We start from the raw sequence: 20538 nt of genomic DNA, 5'->3' as shown, positions 1-20538 counted from the left end.
GAACTATTCTTTGGTAGAGGCCGCACATTTGACGATAGGCATACTTTCCCGGTTACTTGAAAACACAATTTTATATTCTAGCAAATCACTTAAGATATAAATCAAATGGATTCCAGCCATCACACATTCATTACTGATCTCTGTACGCGTGTGCAAATTTAGTGCTTTTTTTTACGCAAGCAAAACCTGAAGCAGTCTTTCGTTCGCTTAAATATCAGACATCCTTCTTATTAAGGGACGGAAGATTTCTGAGTACTCTGTCGCTGTCTTCTTTTTGAACATCTATACATTTGATTCTCGCCCGCTGCTCTTATTCGGTCGGCTATATATTCTCCTTTTTATTTCCTCCTTAGTTGCAATTGGAATTCATAAATCTTTGGCGCTTCCGACTTATCTTTTTTTTGCGTCAATTTGCTACATTTAAAGAACTCTAGGTCGTTAGTGACCAATCTGTTTTTTTTTTTATTTTGTTCACACAGGTTGGAAACTGCAGTTACCACATTGCCACTTTCATATTTCTTTCCTCTTTAGCGCTTCGACAACTCTTTCGATAGTATATCCTGCTTCGTTTTGTCAACTTTGGCTTATCCATCTTTTTCGGCGTTTCTGTTAGCTCCACTTTGTCTCTGATTCTGTAAACATAGTCTGTTGGCATTTTCAATTCAGACGTAATTGTTTCTGCAACAGTTTACCAGTGTCATTCCGGAACACTATTCAGGTCAAGCAGCCACCCTACTTTTCCTCTCTCTTAACCGTCGCTATTCCATCGGCCATAATTCTATATTCTGATGTATCTTTTGTTCCAAAAATAAAAAAAATCAATTGTTACTTTTGCCTAATTTTTGGTAGTGCATTTTTTTCTGCATCTTTTCCAGCACTGACTTGTTCTTGTACTGTATATTTCCCTTTAAGCAACAGCTTTTAAACTCGCCAAGCGAGTGGCCACGCCACATTTTTGTAGAGAAAATGCCTTACCAGCGGTTTGAAATACCATTCCATGGCGGGAACTGCATGTTTTGTATTCTTAGTTGGAGTAAAAAGATATTTAGGAAAAATCATGAGGCTGTTACGCTCTATGCTAGCATTTTCGTCCTTCACTCGCATCATCTAGGGGAAAGCTCCAAGAAATACCACAATAGTAACAGGGGCGCTAAGGGTGTGCACAGCACATGCTCTCATAGTATTCGACAGCGGTAAAATAGCAAGAGCAACGGCACTGGAGTCCTTTTTGGCTATTCTGAAGCAGTAACAGTCTCCACCAGCTGAGAGAAGTTGACGTGACAACTTTCCTCTGCTGGATGAGCAGCACAGCAAGCTAAAAAAAGAAGTCAAGGAAGCTAAAAAACTGGTAGAAAAAGCCTAAGGTGAGTTGAATAATGACTACGGAGGCCGTGCCTATGAAATAAATTGGTCAGCAAAACTTGGCATAGCAAAAAACTAGATCATGGAGTTACTTTTTTTTAAAACAAATTTATCTCAAAACATGTTTTTTTGTTACGATGGTACCATTATCTTAACCCAATATGAGGCAGAAGGCCAGTTCTTCGTCTGTGCTTTATATGTGTTTGTGGGGACATACTGAACCAAAATTAGGAAAAGTGCAATGATCCCTTTTTATTTTATACACAGAAATAACGCCAGAAGCGGACTTAAATCTAGCCCTCGGGAGAAAATTATTATAAAAAATTTGTGTTTTAATTGTGTTCCATAGCAAGGTACCCATGTGGGCTCTTTCCGAAGCTCACACTTCGTAATCAATGCGAAACGAGACTCGTAAATACTGTTCTTATTGTTGCTGGCAAATGTATTGTCACTGTTTTACGATCCCATTGGTTCGCGTGGTTTAACGTTCTCAGACTGACTTATGTGACTCGCCACTAGTGGGTTCTCGGCAAATTTGGACCCCCTGGGGTTCTTCAACCAACTTTTACGACAGAAAAAAAAAGTTTTTCGCCCTTAAAGTAAAGATGCAATACACCCTGTCCCAATCCATTCCGAAACAGCACAGAAAATATTTTCATTCGGCGCAAGTTTCTCAAGAGGCTCTTCTCTGGATGTGGAGTCTAGAAGATGAGGCACTTCCAAACCTTTTATTTATTAATACAAAAATGCGACAACCATGGTAATATCACACGTACATACTGGCCTACTTTTGGTTCACGCGTATCGCATTACCTGAAATGGCATATTGTCGGCAGCGCCTACTCCTCAGGGAGACTTTGCTTTTAGCAATGACCTTCGCTTCCAACAAGAGAACACTATATATGTTACGTCACTGAGACCTTCTGCCCAGAAAAAATATTCCACATTGTCATAGCGTTGCATTAAAATCTCAACTATAAGTGTTAAGGAAGAGAGAGAGGCCCTTTAATGAACATAAATTTCTACTGGCAGTTTAAAAATGCTAACGTGCGTGCTACTTAGTCTTCGGGAGAGGTGTTGTCAGAGAAAGCTTGTGAGAAACGGGTGCATAAAAGTGTTGAATTGGAGAAAAATGGTTAGAATAATAATATGCCGTCAATAAATTAAGGTAAAAAAACTTCAAAAGGGAACGCTAGTAGTTTTCATACCGAGTGAGAAATCCATGCTATACAGTTAGGCAGAGGAGCCAACGGTTTGACGGACGCCCATGTGGTCAGGTATGTTCATGGGGGAAATTCTTCAAGCGCCGACCATTGGTTATAAAAATGACGTTTCGGCCACACTACGGGGGCCTTGTTCACGATCTTACTTGTACAGTCTTGTTCACTTATGTGTGAAGAAGGCCCCCGAAACGTCCTTTCTATAACGAATGGTCGGCGCTTGAAGAATTTCCGCCAGTTAGGCAGGCAAAAACATTTAGTGTCCCGCAGACACATATGTGCGAAAGGGGAAGGTTTTGAAGTTTGTTGATGAATGAAATGTCCTCCAGACGGGCAATAAAAAGAGCAGTTGTATGGCGCTGCTGCAAAGGACAATCGGAGAAACCTAGAACACAATTTATTGACAGTGTCAGTTGTGTGAATGTCTCCGTTTTGCACTAGTTGCATGCGCATGCTCTTGTTTATGAGCTCAAAATTCTCACAAAATGTGCTGCGCTGTTTAGGCTAAGCAACAGTTACTACAACGGCGACCGTTCGCTCGAACTAAGCTGAATCGGAAGCTGCGTGTGAACACGATGTGCATTCGGAGAGGATTGCGGGCAGATTCCAGATGCTGAGGAAACCTGCGCGTAAGTCTAGATTGAATAGCTTACCAAATTTACTCCAGCAGAAAGCAAAACATAAAAAAATAAAAGTTGATGAGCCTCTTGCATACCTTCCGTGCCAATCATTTCATTTCCTTCGCAAATCACTCTTTGGACATATCTGTTCACGCGCCCACTACGATGAGCAGGCACTTAAATGGGAGCGGTTGTTACGGGAAAGCTCAAATTACTGGAATGGATAGTGAATGCTCCGGCACAGTCGCCGGCTAATAAACAACTAGAACAAAACAATAAAACGTATCAACAATGCCTCAGCCCTCACTCATTGTATATTTCTATGTAGTTCGGAAGGAAGCTATTCGCAGTCATTTCAGCATTGCATGACGTCGATGTGGAAGAAACTTATGTTGAGGTTATAGCACACACCAAGAGGCACTGCACAAAAACCATAGTCCTCGCTGGAAATGTGATGAAATACTAATCGGTAAGAGGGTGAAGGCGGCACCGTCATTCCGCTTCTATTCACCACATGATTACATGCGGTATCTAGACGACTCGACTGGGAACAATTCGAAAAAAAAGTTGATAAACACCTTAGTAATCCATAATTTTTTTTAGGTCGTTGCCCTTTTAAGTAACTCAGGAGAGCAACTGCAGATAATATTGTTTATGACTTAAAATTTATAAGCAAACGGCGGCACAAAGAATTGAGATGAAGAGAAGTAAACAATTGGTGCAGGACATCGCCCTGCTAAGCAAACAGGAGAGGAATTGCTGGATATTGTCCATGGCTTAAACATTCGAAGGAGATCGGTAGAACAGAGAACAAACATGGAAATAACGCACCATTCTTGACCACTCTGCTAAAGTACCAAATGTTTACCATAGGATGGGAGAAATATTGTTACGAAGAAGACGACGCTGGCAGTGGCGCGAGACGGAGCGCTCGCGCTAGGCCAGCGGCCATTAAATCATCTCTTGTTCATGGTTCATCACGTCTCATTCTTCGGCTGGCCGCCACGTTACATTTGGTGTGAGGTGCTGGGGTCCCTTCATCGCTACCCTGGTCCCGGAGCTTCGGTGTCCTGCGCCTGCCGTGGACGTCGGCCATGAGTGCCTGGTCCGCGCCGCCCGGCCATGCCCCAGCCCGCCCGACCTGAACCGACCTCGCCGATCACCCCAGTCCCGTCCCCCGCCCGGACCACAAGACACGACGACCCAAGACCCGACCGACCCGAGACCCGACCGACCCAAGACCCGACCGACCCAAGACCCAAGACCCACACGTGAAGACACCGCCCCCCTTCCCCTGCCGTCCGGTACGTCCACGGACCTCGGCCGTCAGCTCCTGGCACCCTCCGGCCCGGATGCTTCGTGGACCGGGACTCATCTGCCTATCATTTCATCCACCGTGGCGGCCATCACTTCACCACCTTGCCATTTTCTAGCCTGGAAGCCCATCACCATTTCGCCGGTCCCTTCATCGACGTTTTCTTCTGTTTACGATCGGGACGATCGCTCGGCGGCCCCGGGTAATGTTACGAAGAAGACGACGCTGGCAGTGGCGCGGGACGGAGCGCTCGCGCTAAGCCAGCGGCCAATAAATCATCTCTTGTTCATGGTTCATCACGTCTCATTCTTCGGCTGGCCGCCACGTTACAATATGATGCAAGAAAAGCACAGGTCCAAAGGCAGGTAGTAGCCGCAGATGGGGAACAGGAGAGGAAAAATTGTGAGATTAACACTGAGATTGAGTTCATGTGACAAGTGCCACATGATCGTGCATAGCAAATAAACAGCATTCCTAAAAAGAAAAATATATAACAGTGGCACCTTGACAGCAAGTACTGAAGGCGCAGAAACTGGTAGGCTCAAAAGACCCTCGTAATTAGGTTGAGGACAGCGGATCACGCAATTGAAGGGAAGGTGATAGCTACGACGTTAAGAAAATGAAAGAGAGCTCAATGAGTTAGGGAACAAAAGCGAGTCAAGTGAGAATAATAGGAAATGGGTACGTGCTAGATATGTCGAACACACAGCTGATAATCGATTGTCCTTTAGAGCATTGGAAGGGACCCCATGGCAAACCTAACGCAGCGGGGGGTCGCAGAGAGACAGGTGGATGGATGACACAGTGAAGTTGGAGAAGATATGGTGGCCTCATCTGGCACCGGACAGAGTTAATTGGAAATCAGTAGGAGTGGCACTTGTGCGGAATTGTGCTCGACTTGGCTGACGTTTATGACGGCGGGTTCGCAGAGCTCATTGACCCACCCGCACAGATCTGTTATGAGCACAACCGACAATGAGAAGACAAAAATTGATCAAGGGAAGATTTGATTTCATGAAGTTTCCTCATCTGTCTGTCATTTCCGTGCCGTATTCGATTTTTTTTTATCCCGTTGGCTGCTTCACAAATCAAGCTTCACAGAAAAGAATAACAAATGATCTCGCTGCGAACACAACTGCGAAGAAACAAATAAGAACTCAGTTGTACTATCCATCCATCGTTCCATTATCGTAGAACTGTATAAAACAGAGAGGTTCACGCTGTAGCCTGTTCTATTACACACTCGAAAGATACGGAACTTGCAGTAAGCTAGTTTCTGTGAGGTAAGATGGCAAGGTTTCTTGCAGCTTGCATACCCGCTGTCTGCATCGCGCTGCTATCTTCTCCGCTGGCCTCCTGCAAAGCAAAGCACGAGCTAAAGCACGACATTGCGGATGCTTTCAAGGTAAGATTTCTTCAAACCTGCTGCCTGGCCAAATCACTGCGGAGGAATTCCGGTCGCTTCCACAGTGATCAGTAGATTTCAGAGCAGCGCGAGAGTTTATGAAAGGAACGCTGGGTGTGTATAAAAATGCAGACTTGGTTAAGATGGAACAATTGGCAAAAGTTCTACAGGGTTAATGCGTGCGCCAACGATTTTTTGCAAGTTTTTGCATTGCACTGTGCTAGAGTTCTTATTAAAAGTTGTGGAAGATAAACAATAGGCGCCCTGGTCGACGTGAAAATTGAGTCATATTGATGAGTAAGGTTGGTAAATGTGTCTAACCATTAGTTAAATGACTGCGAAACTTGTTCGCCTACTGTAGAGCTGCCTCGCAGCAGTATTCAGCTTTTACAGCGCTTGCGGCTCTAGCTTCGTTTTCCAGGTTTAGAAAATAACTTTGTTGTGACTAAATCTAAGTTGAAGAAATAGCAACTTTTCCACTCTCTTTTGTTACCTCCACTGCACAGTGAGCAAAGGTATGAACGAGGGAGTGAAAGAATGAAGAGGAAAGAAGCCTCCTTGTAGGTGGGCTCTGCATTAAAGACAACCATCTGGGATTCTCCAACGTCTTCTTTTAATCTAAACGCGCCGACAGCAGGAGAGGTTTGGACTCATTGGACTGGATTGGAAAACATGTATTTCGTAAATAAGAGCTTGGGGATCAGAGGGCCGTGTTAGGTGGCCGCTAGTCCGCGACTATTGGCGACCTTGTTGGCCCACTCGACGGCCCGGACTTTCGTCTTCGGGTCTCAGCTGGCCAGCATAGCCTCCCACCACTCGAGAGAAGGGATTTGTACTAGCTCCGCCGCAGGCGGCTCTTTACTACAGTCCCATAAGATGTGGTCGTAAGTTGCGCGTTCGCCACAGCGGAAACATTGGGGTTCGTTTTGAGAGAGGTACATGAGCGACAGTAGCGCGGGATTCGTCAGGGAGCGCGTCTGAAGCCGTCTCCACGTGGTTTCTTGTGCTTTGGACAGCGTTTTAGCCGGAGGGAGATAAACTCGCCTGCCCAAGGTGTAATGGTTGGTAATGTCATGAAAAGAGGTCATGCCATCTCTCGTAAACCCCGGATGAAGAGGCGAGCTCCCTGCCCGGTTGACGAAACCTCGGGCTTTGTTGTGAGCTGCCTCGTTCCCCGGATTGTCCGAGTGGGACGGCATCCAAATTAGTTCAACCTCTCTGGGAGGTTGGGCTGCTTTTGCAAGAATGCTGAGGGTGTTGGGTGCTATTTGGCCCCTCGCGAAATTGCGAACGGCGAATTTCGAGTCGCTGAAGATAATATCAGCGGTGGTATTAGTTATAGCTAAAGCTATTGCCGCCTCCTCCGCGATATCAGAAGACTCAGGTAACTTTAGCTTACCAGCCAAACGGCAATCCAGTGAGCGACCTACAAACAGAGTTGGAAGAATAGAAGCAGCCAAAAAAGAGGCAAGGAGAAGGTAAACAGATCGCGCTTGACGAAAAAATCGTGGTTGGTTTGCGTAGTTAAGCCAAATGCGAAGAACGCGCGCTAGCACTTCGGTTTCCATTTCGTTTCCGATGTTGTGACCGAGAGCTCACGGATAGCATTTGTTCGGATCGCGATAATGGGCTAATATCTATATGTGCACAATTGGTCATTCTATCCATTCATATATTCCTCGGAATCTCCTGCATGTCCTTACAAGTGGTGCAGCAGTCAAGCAATGCGCCACTGACCTTCTATGGCAGGGGCTGCTATCGGTGGGACTTAGCCTTCTAGGGTTCATTCTTTATTCAAGAGTCACCCCCCATTGCCCGAAGGTGGTATAGCAGGGGGAGGGGGGGGGGGGTTACAGATTGGAAAGAAATACATCTTCACTTGCAGAGCACACTTGCATTTCGGAAAGATGGTTCCACTGTTGCACTGTTTAAACAAAAAAGAATTTCCAAACAAGTTCGTCCTGGTACGGTACTCTCTAATTTTACGAGAATGGTCATGTCGTATGGAAACGTAAAAGGGCTGCAATCCACGTTTCTCTTGCCATGCAGCCTTTCACGGCCAGTTGAACTGTCGCCTGACATGGTGGGGAGACTGCTCACCTGCCAACCGAATGGTGGGCAGGTGAGCAGCCTACGACAAAATAGCCTTCAGGAATAGAGGCAAGCACACAACCGCTGAATGCGGGGAATGGCCACTGTAAGTTTTAGCGCATCAAAACAGCAATATACAGATTGCTGCAACGCGAAACGCTCACTATGTGAAAGTTGCTTGTTATCGGTCGCTAATGCGGCAGATAACGCGAATTTATAATTAATTCTGATGAAATGAAGAAAACGCATCATCCAAGCTTCTATTGAAATAGGAAGACTGTCGTCAAATTCTAGCGCGGATAAGGGAGCGGTTTAACCGAGCGAAGCATTCTACGGTGCGGTGCGCACTTGGGGTTGCAACAGTCAATATTATTTGTTTAGAAGACGTTTTGTCTCAACTTATGGTAACAAGCAAAGGCCATGTATATATGTGTTATACCTGCTGAAATGTGTGGCAACGCTTTCGAATAACCAGCATTTTCAGCGGTGTGACAAACGAAGGTCATAGCCAGATAAAGGCATATGTGAACATTCTGTGGGTCAAAAAACAATTTCCCCTATCTGAGAAGATATCGTCAGTTCGGCTTCATTGACATTTCTTTTAAGACCTAGCTCATCCTTAAAAACTCTATTTAAAATAAAATGCAGGAATTTTAGTTATTGTCGCGCTCATTAAAGACAGTACGGATTCCCATCTCCCTCTCCGTAGGTGGCGGGGTAGCCACGTCTGTAACGTCGTGGTATGCAGAACCCGACTGCCACGGGTAAAAGTCACTGCCATATCGAAACATTCTTGTTTAAAATTTTTCTGGTGTTTCTCGCAGCCGCATATGCACGTATTTTGTCAAGTAGCTTTCGACTACCGCAAAGAAAATTTGGTCGATAAGATTGAGAACTCTGTCCATTTACCTACATATAGGTCATATTGTATGTGGTCATGTTGTAGGATAAAGTGACTATCTCCAACTTTCACCGCATAATATCCGATCATATTTCTTCATGCGATTTTCAATACGTTATTAAAATTGTAGATATTCGTATGATCAGGTACAGCGCTTGATTCTGCCTTTACCAGGCAATACCTTTTCCATTCCACCATAATCTCCGAATGTCATTAAATCAGTAGTAGGTCGCTATAAAAACCGAAAGTTTGTCTGTTTCGGGAAACTCCAAACGTATTACAAACATAGACATCAACCTTCTTAACGCAGTGGGTCTTTTACACATCAGATGATATTCCTCTGTTTGTACGCATGTGAGCTAGGTTTCAGTGAGCTTCGAATGTACATCATCGCACTTGTTTGGATTAGTATGCTTCTCAGATTAGCAGGCAGACCTCTCCAACGCTATTAAAGAACGGCACGTTCTCAACTAGCGTGGAGTAGAGTTTAAATACTATAATTTTCAAGGATTAATGACTTAATACCATTTAGTCATTAGTGCACCTAAACGCAGCCATATGGCTACAAATAAAACTTTGTTCTCAAGTCTTCTGCTGTGGAGATGCTGTAAGCACCATGGATAGGAACCACTTCTATTGCCAGTTGTTTCAGTTCCAACGCTGATTTACTCAGCACCGCAGCGCCATCTCTACCCGCTTTAGTTGCTTAAATGGCGATGGGGGTGCCGTCGACCAGGAATAATTTTTCTTTTTATCTATCGCCTGAACTGTGGAGACTACTGGAGCTCAAGAGATTCCGACCGTCTGACTCACTATCCTCCCTCCTTTAATTGCTGCTAATAAAGTGTTCATCAATCAGTCAACCATAAATTTGACACATGTTGGTGCAACCTTCCATTGTAGCCATAAGGCTGCAATTGTGTTCGTACTTCAGGGTCGGTCACCGCTCTGTGTTTTAGATCTTCCCATCTTTTCTTAAGGTGACACGCTCACTCCAGGTACCCGGTGGAGACCGGATTTTCTGTCCTGTCATTTGCTGCAAGGTCTAATAAAGAACAGGAGTACGCGCGTAGAGAGCATGAAAATCTGATTTCTTTTTCCCTGGACTATAAAAAAAGATGGTTAAGGGACTCAACTTTTTTAGATATAAGTCTGCTGGCGTACCTGCGAGGTTCTTTCTTATCTTTAAAAGATGTCGCTGTCCTTGTATAAAGGAAGTGACGTTGAAGAACGAGCGACCCTACTGATAATCGGTGTTATAAACTCCAAGAAGGTGGAAAATATTTATTTTATTGTCCGTTACCAAGAGAAGCAGTAGCAACAGTACGTTTTTAATATATACCTGTTAGTGGGCCCACAACGTTTATGCCTCTTCCCTCAGAATGTTTCTAATTAAAGTTTAAGCCACGTTCGGGAAGACACTACCACTCTGCCATTTGAAAATTCTTGCGTTTTCATGTCCTGAATAATGCTTGCAGATGTCGTAGATAACATAGATAAAAAAAAACTGGGGCCTAATTTGGAAGCAATGTACTCCCACGCGTATGTACATTGCAGATCTTCGAGAATTTTCCTTCTGCTGTCGTTTTCTACGACATCGACCACGATGGAGACCTCGACTGCATGACAGCGGAAAGGACGGAATTGAGCCATAATCCCCGACAAGCAACTTACGTTGTATCTCTCAAGGGCCTGAACGGGGATGCACCGTATGTTATAAATTAATCTAAAAATGATTCTTCTCAAAGTAACAAAATCGTTCGTCTTCTGTGTGTGACTGGCTACAGAAGTATTTTATTATACAAACGCGTGCACGTTCTAAGGACGTAACGTGTACATGCTTGTTTCGTTGTTTACGCGTATTATCAGACAACACTGCTATTATTGAAAACATTTCCAACCGTAACCTATTATATCTGATCTCATCATTGGTCCTGACTGTACACCCGAGGAAATAAATTTTCCATGTGATAGGAGGCACTTTTAATTCTACAATAAATTGAGATAATTTGGATACAAACTTGCTTACTCGTACTTACCCGAAAGGTATCAAAGAGCATTTAGGGTATATTTAAAGCAAACTTAGTGTACTTACATTCTCATCATGAATAATAATTTGGAGGTTTTTTATTAAACTTGCCTTAACATGGAGCAATTCCGCCCTCTGAGCGTGTGTACGTTCCTTAGAATCAAGCATGTTTCACAACATGCTAAGTACCCTTTGTGCTCTTTTCTCATTTAGCATCTTTAACTGAGTACAGATACCGAGACATTCACAATACCTCGGTATTTTTTTACGGAAGAATCACAAATATATCCAGATTGCATTAACGTTCAATTATGGCCCTTTAAAATTTAAACGCAAAACAAATTAGCTGATCTGCTTCCCTGCTCGGAGAAATTTCTGAGCTCCAACGTCTTTCCTGTGTTTCTATATCAACGTTTTATGAACAAGTACTCCGAAACACTAATCCTAACTTAAAACTAATCCATCGCAGCAAACTGTTATACACCTCCGCCATAACTGAAAAGCAGCGTAGGGTTACGATAACTACCAACATGTGACTAGAGTGGTTACAAAGTGTGGTATCTTTTTTTTTATTCCATATGTTTGCTATTAGGCATAGTAAGTGTGGTATCTAAAGTGGGTGTATCCGACAATTTTATTTTTTGCGCAATAGAGGAGAAATTTCTAACAGTCTAAGAACAATCCTAACAGTTTAGGCTTTAAGAGGTCATGTGTCTATAAATTTCAAGGTTTGGATGAAGTTCGTATATTAAATTGTTAAATAGAATTTTTGAAGAAAAAAATGGCGAATTATCTGTCTCGCATATCTCGGTGGACACCTGAACCCCACTGTAAGGGAAGGGAGAAAGATGGTTTGGCCGCCTGTGTCTTGGCCAATCCCCCGCAGTGGGTATGCGCCATTATCTAGAGGACAACAACAACAACAACAAGAGGTGCCGTAGTATATAATTTACCATAGAAAACTTTAACCGGCGTCGTCGCTTAGGTGGACGCGGTTGTTGCGACGCGCGTCTGTTCTTTCAAGCTCTCCTCTGTCTGCATGTGGCAGCGATTGCGCCTCAGCCCGAACCAGTGGGCAGTCCCGTGCACTTTTCTCATCATCCTTCCTTCAGTCGCAACAACAGCAGTTGTCAAGCCCATTTTTTAATACGCGGGTAGCAGTTATTGATTGACAGATTTTGCCCATGAATGCAGGAGGAGCTTTACTTATCACTTAAGGCCTGGACCGACGCCAGACATAAAGCTCTTCACCATAAACGAAGGTAAATATCAAACTTTTACAGTGAATATCTCACTCCATTTCGACTGCATTTTAGTGTCCGCCGTGAGCGCCGTTCCCTCCGCATATGTTCCTGTCTTTCTTAAATCTTCCTGGGAGTGAGACTGGAGGAGGAAGGAGAGAGCAGGGGGAAGGCGGAGCAGAATAGAAGCAAAAGCGTTGGTTGGTTGGTTTAGGGGGTTTAACGTCGCAAAGCGACTAAGGCTATGAGAGACGCCGTAGTGGAGGGTTCCGGTAATTTCGACCACCTGGGGTTCTTTAGCGTGCACTGACATCGCACAGTACACGGGCCTCTAGACTTTCTCCTCCAAAGAAATTCAACCGCCGCGGCCGGGATCGAACCCGCGTCTTTCGGGTCACCAGCCGAGCACCATAACCACTGAGCCACCGCGGCGGGCCAGAAGCAAAAGCATCCAGGAATCGGAACACGCAGCGCCCGTATCTGGAGGCAGCTCGCAAATAAAACCGAGGTGGAGTGTCGGGCTCGTTTCGCTTCACGTATGCGGGTGCGGACGACATTTTATACATTGTATCCGGTTGTTTTGAAAGCATCACCAACCTTTATGCCTATGACGTCTGCGACGCGCGTAAATATTTCGATATTTTCTCTCATCTTACTTTCTTAAAACTCTACTCTGTTTACGCATCACAATTTTAGCGGCACTGGTGGCCGCAGTGCTTGACTTTTTGCCCACGTAGTGTGAATGCTCTCTCTGAGTGGGAACAGGCCTGTGCTGTTCTCTCTCTCCTCTTCGAGCGAGGGCTCCAATATATATAAATATATATATATATATATATATATATATATATATATATATATATATATATATATATATATATATATATATATATATATATATAAAGAGCAAAAGAGCGTTAAATCCGGCTCTCGGCGCACACGGTTTCCGTGTGCGCCGAGAGCCGGGTTTAACGTAATTTTGCCCCTTCTATCGCTGTGCTGTTCAGACTCGTTCTTTGCTACTACTTTACCATTTCCACCTCCCCGTTTGTTTTTCTGGTTGTTGTTCAGCCGCGGCCCGTGTGACACTTGTCGTGCTGCCTATTATACGGTCCCCTGCCCTCATTCTCAAGTTTGTTTAGAGGGCGGAGATTATACCTCCTCTCTTGTTCTGTGTCCTTATATTGACGAAACGGATTCATTGTAAGCCTGCCCTGACGAAGGGAATACCATTCCCGAAACTGTTGGCAAAATAAACGTTAAAAGAACCGTCGCGTTTGTCGTAATACTGTACATATATATATATATATATTGTTACGGGGTAGTTCCGCTTGGGATTGCAGAGAGCGGACACGGAAAACAGGGCTTTAAAACCACAGGCGTTTACTGCAGGCACCAGCCGACACTGCACGACCGTCGTCTTCTTCACAAAAACTCAAGAGCTTCTTCTTCCTTCCTTATGCATGCACCGCGTAATGTAACAATATAATAAGTTGGGGAAGTCAGATTGAAAAACTTAACAGATTTATTCAACGTTTCGACCAGGGACCGGTGTTTTTCAAGACTGGTCTTTTTCAAGACCAGTCCCTCATTCCCTCATTTCCTCATTCCCTCATTTTTCAAGACCAGTCCCTCATTTCATTCTTGAAAAAGACCAGTCCCTGGTCGAAACGTTGAATAAATCTGTTAAGTTTTTCAATGTGACTTCCCCAAGTTATTATATATTTAGTCAGTTGCCTTGAAGATTTTCTTATTCCTTATATATATGTATATATATATATATATATATATATATATATATATGGGACACTGCAGCGAAAAAATGTCGACCAGTCCACGAGTTGTTTACTATAGACTGCTCAACTTATGTAATAACTCCATGTGACCAAGACAAAAACTGAAGCCTGACAATTTGGCCTACCTTAGAGCATACAGCCCTTCTGTGGAATTTTTCGGTAAAAAGGTCAGATGTCATCTCCTTCCTGCACTCTTTGTAGATTACGACCATGAGCTTCAAGGCCGCTTCCTATACACGGACTACGCCAACTGCGCTGTCGACGAGTTTCCTTTCGGCAATCGTCAAGGTGAGCGTTGAGCGTGCTCACAAGTGTGGAACAGTCGCATTTTTAGAGAAACACAGATTAAAAAACGAAACACCTCTAAGGACCCCAAAGAAACAGTTTAGCAAAATTTGTATTTTAACAGTGCTAGGTTACTGCAGAAAATCCTAGAAACAGGTCTGTAGATATAGCTGACATCGATCGGCTGGCTGTCATTGCCATTTAATAGTAGGAGTATTACCTTTAACAAAAGTGGCATACAAAAGATGAAACTCTTTCATCGTATAGCGGCATTGCTCTTTTGAAAGTTACTTGTCTCCGTCAGTTGTTAAGACCACTTTGCTGAAGTCGTTACACTTTAGGCATTGCCGCAGGCTTCCCTGTCACGCCGATCATATGAAAATTTTTCCGTCATCCACAGAATGCGTACTGTGGGTAAACAGTGAAGTAAAAGACAACGTCCCCCAAAGCTGCTTCGACTACTTTGAAGACAACTGCGAGGATGGAGTGAAGGCCTACGACGAAGATACCTGCGCAGGGCTGTTCCAGTAAAAGCAGGAGCATGACGGATGTGTCTGTTGGAGATATGAAGATTGAATATAAGACGAAGTTGGGGAACCTTGAATAAACATTTTTTTCTCATTGATCTTTTCTTGCGTGGTGCTATAAATTTTCGAAAGAAATCACCTTTTGCATCTAAAAATTTCCCCAGCGCTCATCCCTAAGAGGTCGCCAAACGTTTTTGAAGAGTTAAGGAACGTCCTTCAAGGCAAAAATATAAAGTTACACACTGACTGACTGGAAAACTTTATATTGAAAATATTTACAGGAAGCGAGTGGAGCGGTCCTTAAAGGGAAACTGCATAGGTTTTAGAAATCAACGAGCTTAAGAGGGTCGAATGTGTGAAACTTGGAGGTAAAGCACGCGAAGTCTTTTTGGGCTAGCACTTGAAATAATTAAGTAATCGCCGATTAAAATCCGGAAGCCCTTAAAGCTTCTCCGCAGCGCACAACGCCAAGTGGGAGGCGCGTGATGACGTCATCGAAGGTATCGGTACTTTTCCAACCCACAAACGCCCGCTTTGAAGGAAAAAAACCAACGCCACCGAAGGCGAACCCTGCCGAGAGTTGTTTGGCAGCGTCTAACGCGTCAGGGCAGGGTGTGGCTGATGACAGCGGTAATTTGAAATCATACCTTCCGTGACGTCACGCTGAGTTTTTTCTGCACTCCTCCAGTGCATTGAGGAGAAGCGCAAATTTCAATCGTCGATTACGTCACTATTTTAAATGATAGTGCAAAAACACTTGGCATGCTTTACCTACATCTTATATAGATTTTAATCCTTGAATATCGCGAGATTCTCAAAAAAGTGCTGCAGCTGCCCTTTAAGGGGCCGTTCCTTACAAAGGCTAGGTGGGCTGCTCGTTACAGAAACCCATTGGCGGTAGCTGCTGCTAGGGCGCGCCCGACCAGGGCCTTTTGGCTCGCCAGGTCAGAGCAGCCGAGCAGGGCCACCCCCCAGTCCTCCCGGGTAGGGTTTTATTTATTTTTACTTTATTTATTTATTCAATACTGCGGGCCTTTACGGCCCAAGCATGAGGGGCATACAAATGGCATCAGAGTACAGAACGAAGATAGCAAATAATAATTTCAAAACACTTGTTCTTTGGGCAATAGAATATGAGCAAAACAAGGACTGAACGAAATGAAAACTCAGCTCTTCATCTGGGAAAGTCATAAACATAAACAGAAGTAAGCCAATTAATGAAATATCCAAAAATGAAATGTCAAACATGGAGCAAGGCAAAAACGCGATCAGTTTGGGCAACCAAAAAGCAGACAAGAAAAACATTTAAGAGCAGTTCAAGGTTTCAATTGAATCAATGCTGGTTAGAAGAGTCACTGGTAAGTTGTTCCAATCTGTTATCGTGCGAGGAAAAAAAGAATATTTAAAAACATTAGTTCTGGTGCTGTATGGCGTTAGAGAGTCATCGTGTCGATGTCGTGTTCGGCGTGCCGTAAGTAGTGTTGTGTACGGATCAGGAGTTAGAGCAAGAAGGTTATTTTTAAGAAGGAACATAAATTTGAAGCGCCGAATTTTTCTTCTCAGTTCCAGTGTCGGTATTCAATGTTGTTTCATTAGTGCTGTCGGAGAATCAGTGATAAGGTACTTAGAAAAAATAAACCTTACTGCCTTACGCTCAATTCTTTCGAGAGCGTCAGTATTAGTTTGGGTATAAGGGTCCCATATACGCATGCGTGTTTAAGTTTTGGTTTTATTAATGATGTATAAGCTAAAAGTTTAGTTTCGGCGGGGGCGTGCTTCAATTTATGACAGAGAAGGCAAAGTTTCCGAAAGGCTGTGTCACATACGTTAGTTATGTGAGTGTTCTAGTTTAGGCTATTTGTTAGTGTGACGCTAAGGTTTGTAGAAGCTGCGATCCTGTGATCCCATCACCCACACTTAGGGTGCCCCGGATGTCCTAGCAGACGACGGCGCAGACGACGCTGTTGACGGAATGCAGTTTCGCTTGACGCCAGCTAAAATCACACAATTGCGACAAAAAGGTAGAAGTGCACCGTATCTCCAGCTGGTGCATATCAAGGATATGTTGAACGTGAGTGTTAGGTTGGAGAGCTGCTGCGATGCATTACTTTGCGCTACACTGGCATGCTCGGCAGAGATCTACATGAAACTGAGAGTTTAATTGTGACCCGAACAAGCGAATTACTTTGATATCAACTGCGTTACGAAACTACGTCGATACTTGCGTCACACTTTAGCTCGTACGGAACAGCGGCTCGCACTCGCCGCATCCTATTCGCGTTTACTTTCAGAAGCCACGTGGAAACCAAAAGAAGCAACTGTGTTTTCGAGTTGAGATTGTTCCGAGAAATACGAGCAGCTTGTTTTAGCACGTACCCGAATTGTAGTTCTCAGCCAGTGCGTTACGAACGGTGACGATGGCGTCAAGGACGCGCGTAAGAATCGCCTTAACGTGGCCGCAACGAAGCCGGTAACCCAAGCATATGTACGCTAAAATTTGTTTACCTGTACTGCAAACGTGGGCTCAGTCGCAGCCCAGTCGCTCGCTGCTCGATTTTCCAGGCTTGCGTGCTCAGTTCGCAAGCTACTGAGCCAATCATTGAGCGAGCCCAGCTTTCGCCAACGGCGCCGCTCGCGGGCGCGCCGCCCGAGGAACATCGCGCTGCTCTCTGGTTGCTCTTATCGCGCTAAGCTTAGCCGATTTCAGATCGATGCTTTAGCTGAGTGCGCTTCAGAACTGGCTAGCAATGACATGCTACCCTCGGCACCATTTTACTGTGAACCCCGCGTCATAGTGAAATATGCTCGGTTTCCGCGGCCCTTTGAGGCGTGGAGATAGCAGAGGCCAGGCGAGCTGCAACGGGGCAGCAGCAAAGCGGCTGTGGGAGGAAATTTTTATTGCTGTGATCGCTTCTACCAACAACTCGATATTGGCTAACAATGCTCTATCCCAGAGCTTAGTATATGGACGTAAACAAACAATACCAGTGGATTTTTCTGACGCCGGCAGCCGGCATCCAGGCTGGCAGGCAGGCCCCGAGAAGCGCGCCCTTACGCTTGTATGGCTGTGGTGCACGTCAAAACCACCACGACATCTCCTCTTCGCTCAGGTTGTCGAAGGACACTGTTAATAGAGAGGGACCGGAACATTTTAGAAGCCCGAGCGCGAGGGCGAAGGATACTAGACTAAGGCGCGCGACTCACGTCAGTCCCTAGACTTCTCATTTCACGTGAGAATCAAACGAGCAGGCGACCCGGAGGTCACCCTTGTAGGTGTGTGAAACGGTGTCGTGGAGCTGCTGCCTGATCGAAAATGACTGCTGGTCGCATGCCATTTACTACTTGCAAGTAGGAATGGGCATTAAATGCGCGTTTGATGTCGCAAGTCGCAGAGTTCGCCCCAGAGTTAATTAAGCCCCTTGGTCACGGAGGGGTAGCCCCGAACAAGTACGTACTTGTGGGAAAGTCACTCGCAGAACGAAAAGTTTGCCCTCCTAAAGCTGTACCAGGGTCTGAGGGATGCCGCAGAAGATTCTTCAAGAATATTATCTTGCGCCTCGCTACTTTTACTGCGAGGCAGAGATTTAGTCCAATACTACTTCTGAAATTTCGTCACTATAAAAGTGTGGCTGCCGCGTCCGGGATCAAATCCATGACCACTTGCCCTAATGCCGAACGGCATACCTACTGAGACACTGCGGGGTGGTGTCGGCTTACAGGTTTTCTTTATTCAATATTTTCCGTTCGAAAGTATGCTTACATCGCATCGGTACCATTCCAATTTTCAATTTCAATTTATTTTCCCATGTACACATGGTGAGGGCCGAGGGGAAAAAGCCAGAAATTTTGGCTTGACGTGCCCCTCGGCCCCTACATTGCAGGGCAGCAGGTAACATAAATGTTTTAAACAAATAGCATCCCGAAATGCAAACAATAGTTATCAGACATGGTTTTGCGTATTATTAGAAAAATGACAAGGAATGAAGTGTACAACAAAAAATGGTAACAAAAAAAGGAAACAGAAAATACACGTCATCGAACAACAGGAATTCGGTTACTCAAATTAGGTCAACACTACACGGAAACGAGAGATAAAGAAGCAGTGTAAGGATAAAGAAGCAATGAATCTATAAAGTGGCACATACATCGTGTATAACTTGGCGGCATGCACGTGAAAGATCAACTTGTGCAGTTTGAAACTTATTTAGAAGACGGGGCAACGTGTTTGCTAGACTATGTGTACCATATATTGTGCGGCAGGTTGGAATAAGCCACAGTTCGCTGTGTCTGCTAGGATAAACTTGTACATTTAGTGAAAGGTGTGCCGTGTCACGCAAGTAATTCATATTTTGTTTTATGTCCTTCTTGTATCTTTCAGCTAGCCTAAAATTATACATTTCAGCAAACAAGGGAAGGGGATGAGGGGCTCGTTATAAATATGACAGAAGCCAACAGCCACAGAAACCAAGCGGCACAGGGGATTTTTTTTTAAAGTTATTTATTTTGTGGTGTTGATCAATTTAGAATATTACTGAATATGTTATCGTTTAAAGATAACTGATTAGAAAAGCAGAAGAAAAAACAACCACCTGCCGCCGGTGGGATCCGAACCCACGACCTCCGAATTACGCGTCCGGTGCTCTACCTCTGGGCTACGGCGACGGCTGTCAATTCTTCTGCTTTCGGGGGTTTTTATGTTTACAAGAAACCTAACCTTGAGAGTGTTCATCAGCGCCACCCACGTTCACAAGCGGCGGACGTAGAACGTCCTGAGTTACCGCAGGTGTGCCGTAGAACGTCATCGAACGGACAGGGTGGAAGCTGTGTGAGAACCCTCTTATGCATCCTAAGGCGTCAAGGCTGCCAGAATCGAGGCCCTCTCTAAGCAATTAAGCAAACAAGGGAAGGGGATTAGGGGCTCGTTATAAATATGACAGAAGCCAACAGCCACAGAAACCAAGGGGCACAGGGGATTTTTTTTTTCAGTTATTTATTTTGTGGTGTTGATCAATTTAGAATATTACTGAATATGTTATCGTTTAAAGATAACTGATTAAAAAAGCAGAAGAAAAAACAACCACCTGCCGCCGGTGGGATCCGAACCCACGACCTCCGAATTACGCGTCCGGTGCTCTACCTCTGAGCTACGGCGACGGCTGTCAATTCTTCTGCTTTCGGGGGGTTTTATGTTTACAAGTAACCTAACCTTGAGAGTGTTCATCAGCGCCACCCACGTTCACAAGCGGCGGACGTATACGTCCTGAGTTACCGCAGGTGTGACGTAGAACGTCATCGAACGGATAGGGTGGAAGCTGCGTGAGAACCCTCTTATGCTTCCTAAGGCGTCAAGGCTGCCAGAATCGAGGCCCTCGCTAAGCAATTAAGCAAACAAGGGAAGGGGATGAGGGGCTCGTTATAAATATGACAGAAGCCAACAGCCACAGAAACCAAGGGGCACAGGGGATTTTTTTTAAGTTATTTATTTTGTGGTGTTGATCAATTTAGAATATTACTGAATATGTTATCGTTTAAAGATAACTGATTAGAAAAGCAGAAGAAAAAAATTACCGACGATTACGTTACTTCCTAATGCGAAATTTGAGCGCAGCAAATAAGCTGTTTCACCTTTTCGATAGACTGAGGCAAAGAAATCGAGCAACACATGTATGCGCTATCACAGAATTTTTTTTTTTCACACGTATTCCTTTAACAAAGACTCCACTAACAGTTCTTGACAGTCATGAAGGAA

The 20538-nt window shown here is 44.5% G+C and overlaps 1 protein-coding gene across 1 annotated transcript; it reads left to right on the top strand.

Annotated features, from left to right (window-relative positions):
* The first annotated feature begins 5805 nt into the window (after positions 1-5805).
* LOC149342086 (uncharacterized) lies at positions 5806-14849 on the top strand. Its single transcript, XM_089544386.1, has 5 exons — positions 5806-5922; positions 10472-10623; positions 12138-12205; positions 14179-14265; positions 14663-14849. Exons 1-5 carry the CDS (start codon positions 5806-5808, stop codon positions 14791-14793), a joined length of 555 nt encoding a protein of 184 aa, XP_089400512.1. The 3' UTR covers positions 14794-14849.
* The last annotated feature ends 5689 nt before the right edge of the window (positions 14850-20538 follow it).

This window comes from Amblyomma mixtum, chromosome 5 (assembly GCF_055824585.1).
Source record: "Amblyomma mixtum isolate Tamu chromosome 5, ASM5582458v1, whole genome shotgun sequence".
Lineage (NCBI taxonomy): Eukaryota > Metazoa > Arthropoda > Arachnida > Ixodida > Ixodidae > Amblyomma > Amblyomma mixtum.
Note: the sequence above shows the minus strand (reverse complement) of the source record. Positions and strands in the feature narration are given on the sequence as shown.